The 12,928-nt window shown below is 36.2% G+C and overlaps 1 protein-coding gene across 1 annotated transcript in view; it reads left to right on the top strand.

Moving 5' to 3' along the window:
* ARID5B (AT-rich interaction domain 5B) overlaps positions 1 to 12,928 on the top strand; it is a 183,353-nt gene that overhangs the window by 32,039 nt on the left and 138,386 nt on the right. The window contains exon 3 of the mRNA XM_019638412.1: positions 3,700 to 3,925. Within this exon, the coding sequence (XP_019493957.1) occupies positions 3,700 to 3,925 (226 nt within the window). The remainder of the gene's footprint in view (positions 1 to 3,699; positions 3,926 to 12,928) is intronic.

Genomic DNA, 12,928 nt, shown 5'->3' with positions numbered 1-12,928 from the left:
ATGTTGACTTAATGATTTTGTTTAAATTGACCCATTTCTTAAATTTATTTAAAGAGGAAACTGCCTATATCGCCTATAAATGGAAAACCACTTTCCCCATAAATGGTAAGAAGCCACAAAAATAAGTAAGCAATAAGTAACTTACATTTGAAAAAAAAAAAAAGCTTACCCATGAACCATCTAAACTTATCTCTGCATGGCACGCTTTGGAAAACGACATTGCAGAGGAGGGATGACAATGATAATGATAGCTAACTCTGACATACCACTTCATTTATGTTAACCCATTTAATCTTCATAATTACCATGAGAGGTAGATAGTATTGTTATCCATTTTTAAACATTTGTGAAAAAAAAAAATTTTGAAGCGCAGGGAGGTTAAAGAAGTTGTCCAGTGTTCCATAGTGAGTAGATTTCAGGGCTGGGATTTGTCCCAGGCAGTCTCCAGAGTCTAGGAAAAAATGTTGTGTTGGCAGATAGAAAACCTGGATTCTTGTCCAAGTTCTACCAGAAGTTGGCACCAGGACATATCACTGAACCTCATTATCCTTATCAATAAAATGAGGGACATGAAGTAAATCAGGGGATGCAAGTTCAAACACTGGGTGCCTGACCATGGGGCCAGGCGGGTAAGGACAATGTGGACTGAACAGAGGGGAGGGATAGGGATAACAGCAAAGGAGAGGTCTTGCATCTTGTCTAATGAAGGCAATTACTACTCAGTTTCAACTGTTTCTTTGTTATTGGTGATGGGTTTTTGTTTTTGTTCTTGACATATGTCCTTTTATTTTATAAGAGAAGCTGCAAGTCTGGATACTTTGTGTACCATTTTCCAATTTTCAGAGCACTTGGAGAGGCCAGCCATACTCAAGGGCTGGCTCATTTATGACTTCTTGACTAAAGGATCTCCTCTGACTTAGAGGATTCTATGACTGAATAAGCTGTTTTTATAGAGTGGTCGAAACAAAATCCAAATTACAGAAGTAGGCAGTTTAAAACAATGATGAAAGGGGATATGGACTTAGAAAGTGTCTCCACACAACCTACATAAATACTGATTGGGAGCCAGGTTAATTGAAAAGCCAAGGTGCATTAATAGCATAACAAAATGTGTTTCTTTGTGTTCCTTTTGTGTTGTATTAGAGTAAATCAGCAATATTTATCCAGGGCTAATTCTCAGTGTGCGGAGAGCTAATATAATCATGAGACGAGCTTATTGAAATTCTTTTCTTAGACCTAGAGACTTGCCCAAGAAGGGTGAGTATTAGGAACTTTAGTCAGCATTTGCTCAGAATAGTAAATACAAGCATGTGATTCATGCCATTGTGTGTACAAAGTAATGTTTCCTGAGACATTTTCTCTATATATGTTGGCTGTTTTCGTTTTTTGGGGGGGGGGTTGGCTTGTTGTTTCCCCCTCCTCCGCTTTATCAGATTTCCTTCTAAATCCTGGCATTTCACAATGTTGCTGGGCCAGTTTCTCTGTGAATCCACAGCAAAACATACTGGTGGTTTCACAATTAATCCAAACTTGGGTTTATGGTGTATGCAGGTTTATGGGAATTCCTGCGTTTGTTTTTATGTATTGTGTATCTATTCAGAAGGCCTGTTTCAGAGAGAAAAGGAGGGAGGGCAGAATCTATGGACTGAATCGTGAAAGATGGGTTTATTCATCAATGACATCATAAGGATTGTATTTTCTCTTGGTTAATAAACTATTTGTTTGACGGGCGTTGTAAGCCAGCCAGGGCTAGTCATGCCATTTCTTGGAAATGATCTGAAGCAACTGGTAATTGAAATGATAATCATTTGATCAGAGTTAGAGCGATTTGAAAATAACACTCATCTCCAAACTTGTCTCTTCTAGGGAACCATATTTGGTAAAATTGCTGCCAAATTCCATTTTTGCTATTGTTTAGACTTGTATACCTTGATACTTAATTATTATCCAGTGTATTCTAAACTTGATTTCTGGTGTGTTCTGCCCAGAAGCTGTTCCCATGTGCTTTGAAATAATGCCCAAGCTGAATTTTTATACTGACATTTAATAATAACCGTATAATAGCTATAAAATGCATGGCAACTAGAGATCTTTTATTTCAGGAGGACAATATAGTGAACCTGAGTGAAATCTTTGGTTGAAATGTTACTTTGTAATACTCCCCATTGTTTACATAAAGTATTGAAATATTTTTTTCTTGAGCAAGGGATAAAAATAGTTTCCACTGTCTGCCATTTAGTGAAAGTTCATATTTAATGATGATAAGAAAAAAGATTCCATTATGGAAGTTTTACTTTTCATTTCTGATAATTTGTTATTTTGCTGCTGCCTAACAAACTTGCTTCTCAGAAGCAGCTTGGAACTGGATGAGGAAAAGTGTAATTTTAGATCCTACCTTAAAACATTTTAAAAAAACTAAATCTGGGGCTTCTTATTGTGTGAAACTTATCTTAATAAACCCGTTTTTGTTTGCTTTGGAATGGTGTGTATGTGTGTGTGTGTGTGTGTGTGTGTGTGTGTGTGTGTGTGTGTGTGTGTGTAGGTGGGGGAGAAGGAGGAAGGAGTCATGTTTAAAAGCAAAATTAGCCAAAATCACTTGTGAATTCCTTTTGTTTAATAGCTTAGAGACATCTTCCTGTTGTTGTTTGTCAAGAATATTTCTAAGATTTTGTAAGCTTAGGGGTTTTCACAGCTAAGCTTTCTTCAAAAATGTGAAGTAAAAGAAATGAAAGAAGTCAGTGCAAATTGAAATGTCAAATGCTTCAAATAATTTAACTTAAAACCCAGTGAGATGATCTTCTTAAGCCTTTTCCAAAAGAAATCTTTGGGTAACAGAGGCCCTCCTTTGCTCCATGTATGGACATCTATTAAATATCTCACTGGATTAATTCTGAGCCTGAAAAGTTGGTTGTTTCCTGGAAGCAATTAGAGATGCTTAAAATTCAAATTTATGATCCATAGGAGAAACTTAAGTTTCAACTACTTTTCTTAGATTCAAAGGCTTTCTCCTCACTCGCCCTCTCGCCTCTTACCCCATATGTATTAAAAGAAAAAATCAGTTCATTTCTCAGCTTACAAAGTTTTTAAGAAACATGAGAACGTGTAAGTTTCTTTCAGTGGGAAGCACATAACATTTATGAAGTATTTCTTTTGGGATTACATCACAGTTTTATTTAATTTTTAGGACAAAAGTTAAATTCAATATTTGTGTATAAGCCAAGGGAAAATGTACCATAAACATAGGAATTTTGGGGTGAGTCAGAGTTCCAAGAATCCCAGATTTACTTAGACCATTTATATAGAGACAGGCTAAACCATTAGTCATCTAGTTCTCACTTTTTGCTTTTGCAATTAATTGCACCTAAAAATTAGCTTTCACCCAAATGATCAGATAGGCAGAGCAGGCTTTGGCAACTAGCATTAAAAATGGCTATTAGAATTATTGCCCAACTTTTGTGTACTTCCTAATCATATACCAAATATATCTTATAAGTTATTCCTCAACTAGACAACTAGGAGTGAAAAACCATTAAAATGAAGTGAGTGATTGAAGATTTCCTGTCACTGCAAAAGCACATTGTCTGCTTGCGTAAGGTTAAACCACTCAAATGGTATTTCAAATGGGCTTTGTTGAAAATTTATTCTTTACCTCAGAACGACAAATAATGTGTTTTGTTCTTCTCCAACCACCTTTTGTAGGATGAAGTCATTGCTGTTTCCGAAAAGGTGATTGTGAAGCTTGAAGACCTGGTCAAGTGGGTACATTCTGATTTTTCCAAGTGGAGATGTGGCCTCCGAGCTGGGTCCGTGAAAGCAGAGGCCTTGGGCAGGAATGGACAGAAGGAAGCTCTGCTGAAGTACAGGCAGTCGACCCTCAACAGTGGACTCAACTTCAAAGACGTTCTCAAGGAAAAGGCTGACCTGGGTAAATATAATTTGTACTTCTAAATTTAATGTGTGGGCATATACGATAACCTACCTTTTTTGTTGTAGGTTTTTCTAGAAATCCTGACATGTGTGTGTGTGTGTATATCTATATATAGTACATATTATCCCAATATATATAAAATCATATATATTTTATATTTATGTGTGTGTGTAATATATATATATATATATATATATATATATATATATATATATATATATATATATATATAATTTCTTTAACTTCAAAGGGGCCTGGCAATATGGATGGACGGATGACTAGGGGTGTAAGGGATAAGGTGGAGCTGTTAGATCACAGGACCGTCTATGTGTGGAGCCCTGTGCCAGAAACTAGCTGATATCACATGTGGTCTTAAGCAGCTTCCAATTGGTGTCAAGGCATGAGACTTAATTAGGGCACCTAAAATCGAATTAATGAAGAGTTTATATAGGTGTTCTAAGTAGATAGTATGCCATCTATGAATACCATGTTAGAATTTCATGTTTTAGGTTGGATGAAAAGCAAAGTAAGGAAGAAAGACAAGTTAGTGTGGAGCTGGAAGCAATGTGAAAGCTGGGAACTGTTGGTTGGCAACTCATGGCATTGGTTTCCCTGAGCTTTTAGCATTTAGTGATCACCCTCAACTACATATATTTTTTTTCTTTTTTTCCTTCTCCTCTTCCACTGTAACTTTAGAGGAGAACTTGTGATTTGGAGTAGTTATTCTAATTAGTGTTTGAATCCTGACTTTGCTGCTTATTTAGCTGTGTGGTGTTGGGCAAATAATTTAACCTCCAAGCCTCAGTTTCCCCCTTTCAAAAATATTGGAACTTGGTGAGGGGAGAAAGGAGGAGGTAAATGAAGGTGAAGGGGGTCAAATACATGGTGATGGAAGGAGAACTGACTCTGGGTGGTGAGCACACAATGTGATATATAGATGATGGATTACAGAATTGTACACCTGAAACCTACATACCTTTACTATCCACTGTCACCCCAATACACTTTAATTAAAAAAATATATATTGGAACTTTACCGAGTCACTGTGAGACAGATGTAGGATATAAAGGCTTGAGCACAGTGATTGGTGTATACAAGGGGCTCCATAATTCATTCTATTGCTTTTTCTTAACACTGTCTTCTGTAGTGACATTTTTGTGTCCTTTCCTTGTTTTCTTGTTCCTTCTGTTTGTATCTCCGTGTGGCGTCCCCTGACTTGACTCTCCTAGCATTGCTCAAGACCAAAGTTGTTGACCACTGATTTAGATGAGTTATTTCCTCTTTAGGCAAAGAGGAACTTCACTTTTAACATATTAAGGCATCTTTTTCTTTCATTCTAACACAATGCTGATTTTCATAGCCCTATTTCATGCCTTAATATGACAACTTCCTGTTTTTTGTTTTAATCTAGAATTTAACTATTAATATTACAACAAATGTAGCCTATCTTAATTGTCATAAGGAAACAGAATAGCACCCCTAACTGACTGTGTCTCTCATGTGGTTCTGGTTTGTGATGAGCTGTACTGTGTTTTGGGAATAGCATTAATATTTGCTTGCAATTTGAGTTTAATGATCAACCGTTTCCTGGCATCTTTTGGTAGATGTCAGACAGTAATATTTTGGACATGACAGCCTGATTGTCATGTGCACATTTAAAGAAAATAATTAATCTAGTGGTTTTCCTTTTAAAAACAAAATAACTTTTTTTTTTTTACAAATCTTTCCATCTATCCTATTGCACCTCTCAATTCTGTGAAGACAATGACGAGCGTTCTGACATGTGATAATGTTGAATAATCCATCTGTTTTGTTACTTACCTAATGTATGATCTAAATTGTATTGCTATTGTCTTGTTTTCCTTAACATTAAAACCTTTCTTTTGTTTGTTTGATTTGGTTTTTTTTTTTTAGTTATGGAATATACTGTTACTAATAAAAAACTAAACAGGAAACCCATGGGGGACAAAAGGATGTGTAGATGGTTAAGCTTGATGTCACACATATAAACAAGAGTATTTATAGCAGGCTTGTTTTATGTTTAAAATTGATAGTTTATTAATGAACATGAAGAGAAACCTAATCTCTTAATTCCATCAAAAGATTTAGAGGTTTTTGATCTTTCTGAATTCTAAAAAACGTCCATAATCTACATTTTGAGTAATTGATTCCAGAAGAAATTGGTTTATAGTGAATATTCAAAGTACTTAGTGGTTTTTAAATCTAGTTGTTCATCAGACACACTAGGGAAATTTAAAAAATAATACTGATTGCTGAGTCTGCTTCCCAGATTCTTTCTTCGGTAGGACTGAGGCAAGGCCAAGGAATGTTTGCTGATAAAAGGCATTCTAGGTAATTCTAATTTTGGGGGGGGGGGAGCAGGGTAAGGGGGCGTCTCATTTGGGGACAGCTTTACATTAGTGCTGAGGAAGGAAAAATATCAACAGGAGATTTGATTGGGAGGCTCTTCTCTGCTGAGCAAGAAACACCATGCACTTTTTCTCCTTTTTTTTTTTTTTAAATGTAAAATACCCCTTTAAGGATAGAATTTGGGGCCTTGAAATTCTACTCAGTTGGTATGAACTGTGGGGAATTTGAGACAAATAGCTTTTGTAATTGGAATGCACACTGTGTTGTAATAATGTGGAAAGAGAAACAAAAAACTTTCCTTAATGTAATGAGTTTCCATTATCTGCTTGATCTACGGTTTACAAGCCTACATTGTTAGGGTTTATATTGGGGAGACAGGGGGTGTCATTTGCTGTTTGCATTCCTGTCCCAGCAACTTTCTCTTCAACCTCTTCCCTTTTCTGTCTGCAACATCAAAATATTTGTTGTCTGTACTTTTCTTTCTACACAGTGGTTTTCTTATCTCTCTTTCTCTTGGCCACACTAAAACCACTTCCAATACCACATTGTTAATGGAAGTTCACACACTTATTAGGTTTTTCCTTCTGTAGAGCCCTTCCAATTCCTCATTGTTCTTCCCAAAGAAAGAAGATGAACTCTGAGATTACTTAAGACCCCCCTCTTTTTTTTTCTGGTGGAAGTAAGCAAAGTATGGAAAGATCTCACCTTTCTGTGGATAAAGTAAAACTCCAATATGTTATTTTTTCAATTGAGTTATTTCATCATATTAAAACGTCAGGAATAACAAAATAATTAGGTTGACTCTTACAGAAGAGATTTTTACCATATAAAAGCTAAAAAGCTTTTCTTGCTCAGTGCTTAGGTAGAAGAATAAATTCCTTTTAATCTCAGTTTGTGTCACTTCCTGTCTCTCTCTGAATAGTAAAAAAAAACAAAAAAAACCAAGAATGTTCTCACAAAAGTGTGACTGCCAACAAATTAATACTCCACAAAGAGAAACTCTGCCCCAAATGGCAGCTTCCAATAACTGCTCTGATTCAAATCACCAGTCTCCTTTTTTTAATCCCCTTCCCCTTCAAGGACAATATTTGCAGATGTCATATTTGCTTTTTAAAAATCTCTGGAGTTCTCATTTAAGATTCCAAATGACTGGTGACTAAAAGTACAGATGTAGGTAGTGGGAAAACTAATGATCTTAAACAGCACTTCTGAGATGAGGCCTTCCTCCTCTTTGTCCTTTTCAAAGAAAGAAAGTTCAATATGAAACCAGTTCAAATTGTGACTGTACTCGGTGAGATGTTTTACCTTCTTTCAGACAGTTTCATACTGAAGTCTATACAAAAAAATAACTATGTTAAAATAGAAGGGTTAAGGAATGTATTATTCATAAGCATAACGAACGCAGGAACCTGTTTTTCCAGAAGAATCTGGTTGATTAAATCATTCACTGCACAAGCCTCTAGTTATTTATTTTTGTCTTTAGAATTACAGTACTTAGCTTTTGTAATAAAGTGGACTTAATACCCATATTTGGTATGGCAGTTGGAAGTAACCAAATAAAGAATTATTTTTATTTTACAAAAATTTTAGCATCTAAGGAATATAAACACTATCAGTTAAATGTAGCAAACTTGCATTTTTTTATTCCTTGGGCTATAGTTTGAAAAAAAAATCGAATTATTTTACATAACACTGCTTCTTACAGAGTTCCTTTAAGTGAAGTATGAAAGCTGCAGTGTAAGCTTTATTGGCCTATAAATATGTCATTATAGTTGGACTACATTTATATGCTTTGGATTGTTGTTTAAGCCAAGAAAATATGTCTCTACAGGTTGACTTTTTATTGAAACCCTTTGAGGCATACAACAGAATGTATTTTAGGCCAAGGTTATTAAAACAGCATTTTCATTTTTTTGCAGCAGACTCATTGTCAATTATGCTGCCATAAACTGTCTGTGGATGGGCAGTTATGAATGGCTTCATCTCCAAATGTGTCTTTAGAAAAAGAAAGAAAAGATAGAGGAGTCTGAGCTGAAATCAAGAAAAGAGACCAAAAGATGTGGGTGTGGGTATGGCTGAATTTAATGATGGGGGTTCCCTCACTTCAATTTCTGTTTCTAAAGTCTCATCAGATAGAGAAATAATCGCTTTCCCTGTCCCTTCTGTTGCTGAGACATCTACTGTACTGTGGGGAATAGACAGCATGGTGGTGTTGAAAGAGCAGCAGATGGGATGTCAGGAGAACCTAGGCTGTACCTGTAGATATTGTCGCTCACTGGAGAAGTCGCTGTATGTTTACAAGTTCAATTTTTTTTGTGTATAAAATGGGGAACGGTGTGTACCTGGCTTTATCTTATTAAATTTTTTGAGAAGATCAACTGAGAAAAAATTAATATCTATGGGAGTATTTATGCTGAAGTGTGAGATGGTATCATCATCATTTTATTACTAGAAGGATGTTCTCTGTGACAGGGAGCTACATAGTACAGTGTTAGCTTATTTGTCCCTCTTGAATTTCCCTAATCACACATTCAAGTGCTTAGGGCAGGGTTTACTCTCAGTACTATCTGCCTAGGTAGAAGACTATTATTAACATCCTTCAGATCCTTGCTTTTACTTACATATATTTTATAATATAGATTACCGTATTTCCCCATGTATAAGATGCATCCTTTTTCGAAAAATTTGGGGTCTAAAAACTGGGTATACCTTGTTCAATGGTTGCATATTTTTTTACTTACATTTCCCGCTTTTTTGGCGCTTGTTTTTGCGCTCATACAACCACTGTATAAGATGCACCCAATTTTTAGACCCCAAATTTTTCGAAAAAGGGTGCATCTTATACATGGGGAAATACAGTAAATATAAAATATATAAATATGTTTCATGCATTTCTTTATACAGAGATATATTTATATTTTATAATATATAACTTTTCTCCTCTCAAAAATTCTGTCAAAATAAGCTGGGCCATAAGTGGCTGCCAGTACTGTAAGTAACTTCTCAGGTTCTCTTACTTAGAAATTAATTATAGTCTTTGTTTGGAAATTCTGAAGGCCTTGTATTCAAATGGTGGTTCAGGATCACTTTTGACTTTGATATGTCAAGCTGCGTCCTGGGATATGGCTATGGGAAGGATTCTCGCTCTGTGTTGAAGAAAGAGAACAGTCTAAATAAATGTCTCTGACAGTTTTTCATAATAAGGATTTTTCACTTGAGACATCTGATGAACTTAATTAGGATTGAAAACATGCTTCTTTCTATGGTACCCCTTTTCTTCTTTCCTTCCTTCCTTTCTAAATGTAAACTTTGTATGTGTATTAAACAGTCTTGTGAGGGTATTTGTTGCTTATATTTTAACTTGCATTGCAGGGCTAGCTATACCATTTTCCTTAAGATAGAAACTTGGGAGGTTTCTCAGATGATATATTGTTGAATTATTTTATTCATGAACATGAGGAATCCCTACAAAAGGGCCTCTTCACTAAAACAGATTTGGCCTTTATGGTATCCTTGAGTTCAAAATACAAATCAATTACATATGGGGCTTATCAAACATTCATAAAGACACTTTCCAAAGGATTTTCTCACAAGGTTCTCTGACAATATTGTTGTGTGAACCAGGCATTCTTTAAATAATCTAATCATAGCAGTTCATATTGGAGAAGAATGCTTGCTGTCCAAGTGCCAACATGGCTCTTTCTTCAAGTGGTTGCTTCATGCCCTTGTAAAGTGACAGCCCAAAGGACCTTTGACAGAAGCAAGTTCACACTTCCAGGAGTCTGCGTCTAAGACATTCAAAGCTTGGAACAACTTAGTGACAGGATATTTTCTAAGAACATTGGGACACACATGGGAGGTTATCCTATTTCATTTCAACGTTAAAATTCAGCTTGGCCATCTAATCAGATAGTTGAACATTGTCCTGCAATAATGAGCTATCTCAGCTATTCCATCTGGAAGGGAAGTCTTTGTAAAATCTAACTGTGTGTGAGCCATTTAACAGCTGGTCATCAATACTGCAGTCTAGAGATTCACGCTGCCATCACTCAAAAAGCCTCATGCCAAGTTGAGACCCTTTTACTTGGAATGTCTGTTGACTTGCAGGTCTCTTAGTGTTTTCTTGAGTGATGAATGCTGTTTAGAACACCAGATTCATATTTTCATTTGATGATGGATAGTCAACCAAAGAGAAGATTGTAGAGTTTAAGAATTGATGTGTACTTGTAGAATTGAAGATGTGGCAGCCGTGGGGGGAGGGCGGGGGGAGTGAAAGTCGAACTCTCAATGCTCTTTTGATTATTCAGGCTACCAGTATTTACCTCTTGGATACAATGTATGAACAAGGTAAGAAACTCATGCTTTTGTGGAGCTCTTCATAGAATTGTCAGGCTGGACATTGGTACAGTTGATGTTTCCTCCCCCCTTTCCTCGAAATAGTACCTGAATCCTCTCTTTATTTGACTACACAACCCCAATTTTAAAAATTCTTCCCCAGGACATGGTTTCAAAATCCCTTACTGCCCTGGTTATTCATCTGAGGATACACTTTGGGTGTTCTTTATGCAAGTTTACCCATTTACATTGTATGAGTTCATCTTGCTAAGAACCCTAGGAGCCAGACTAGGAGTGGCTTCCAGTGGAGAGGCCATGGTACATCCATCAGGCTTGGCACCCTCCAGGTAGGACATCACACTGGCAAAATTATTAGAGTCTTTCCTAGAGCTATATGGTCTTGACTTTTCTATTCCTCAAAACAAAAGTTATTCAGCCACTACACCTCCTGAAGTTTAGTTATGTGTTTGTTTGTTTGTTTGTTTTTAACAGTATTAAATGTAGACTGTTATCTAATAAATATCATTGTCAACTAATCTGGCAGGAGCCACTGTGGCTCCGAATCAGTGCTTCTGTAATTCCTGTACTGGTATACTCTAGCATTTAGAGTCAATTTACCCAAGTTGGTTTTTGCATCAGTAAAGGTCCACGGTTTAATACTAGCCTGGTGTCCCGCTTGTTTAAGCTGCTCTGATCAAATAAGATAAAAACCAACAAGTCTTCCCTAAATGATCATATTGGCAGTTTAATTCATTATCATCCTCCTGGACTCCTACTGTTCTTGCTCTTTTTGTTGTTGTTTTGGTTGTGTGTTTTTTCCTGGTGTTTTGTCTTGATCATATGGCCATTATCTGTGATAAAAATACCACAATGGAGAAGGCAACCAACCATACATTTGTTTTAGCTTTATTCATGAGAAACATTAATTTCACAATGAAATACCTGTGGTGGTAACCACCTAATTGGAAGATAACCAAAAATGGAGAAAATTCAGCTGTAGTCTGAGTCCCTTGCTATGTATGATATCACCTTTAGTTTCTGGTTACATACCTGGGGTCTACTGGAAAAAGTCTTTTAAGCTCTCCTGACTTCTTATAAACACATACGTTTCTGGTATCATAGATAGATTGGGAAACTCGAAGCAATAATTCTGTTTGCATTTGGTGCTAGGAGTCTACTGTGAGGAAGTACTTCCACGATGGTGTATTAAATATCTTTTGAAAGTAAAACATTGACTCTGTGCCTCAAATATGCTTTAAAAATGAGGTTTGATTCAATAGTTCCCCTTCCAGTGGGAGCTACATAATGCTTTTCTCCTTTTATTGTAACTCCAAATGTTTTTTTGTTTGCTTTCTGCCTCTCATCTCTTTAGCCATTGAACAACTATGGATGGTAGGCCATTCTTATGGCTGTTATCATGATAACATCACTTTGGAACACAGAGCACATACATCCGACATGTGAATTGATGTGGCTTTTCCAGAGGATTTTGTAAGCAGATATTTGATTTGGGCATTTAGGCTTAATTCTCTTTAGTATTGACGCTGATTCTTCCAAACAGCTCATTTGTCTTTTAGAGTACTTTAAATGTGAGGTTTTATTGCAAAACATTAATTTTCCTTAATGTCAAAGATTCACTCCCCTGCTCTCCTCTAACATGTCGTGTTTAAGTTTGTAATTTGTACAGGTCACTGCAGAGGAAAACTGAAGTTTGGACTTTTACCCCATTTTAATAAATATATTTATTTAGGACAGACTGGAATAATAGTGGGTTTTCAAAGGCTTTGCAAAGTGCTTCATGTACAGCACTGGCTGAGCAAATAGTGCTGTCCGTTGTGGGTTTTCCTCGTTGCCTTATCCTGTGTACTTGGATGAAGTGGCGTTGTTTTTTCTTCCTTAAAATTCCAGAGCTATACCGTGCCTTGAACTCATTTCCTCTGGACCTCTCTACTTGCCTTTTCAATTTTTAATTATTTCTAGCATCATTTATATTCTCACCATCTTTTAAATATTAGTTTGCAGCCTGTCCCTGCCCCCTCCAATCCTTTGATACCCACACGCCTACTGCATAAAATACAAATGTACGCAAGCATCCAGTGAACTCCATTTCTTTTCTATTAAATACCTTTCATGTAATACTCCCAAAGTCATTCATGTTTGTATTAGAAAATGTAGGCAATACAGACAAACAAAAAGCAGAAAAATATGTTGCTTATTTTCACCCACCCAGAAGTAATGACTGTTAGCATTTTTATTTATCTATATGCCAGTGAATATGAATGTTATATAGACAA

This window comes from Hipposideros armiger, unplaced genomic scaffold (assembly GCF_001890085.2).
Source record: "Hipposideros armiger isolate ML-2016 unplaced genomic scaffold, ASM189008v1 scaffold_39, whole genome shotgun sequence".
NCBI lineage: Eukaryota > Metazoa > Chordata > Mammalia > Chiroptera > Hipposideridae > Hipposideros > Hipposideros armiger.
Note: the sequence above shows the minus strand (reverse complement) of the source record. Positions and strands in the feature narration are given on the sequence as shown.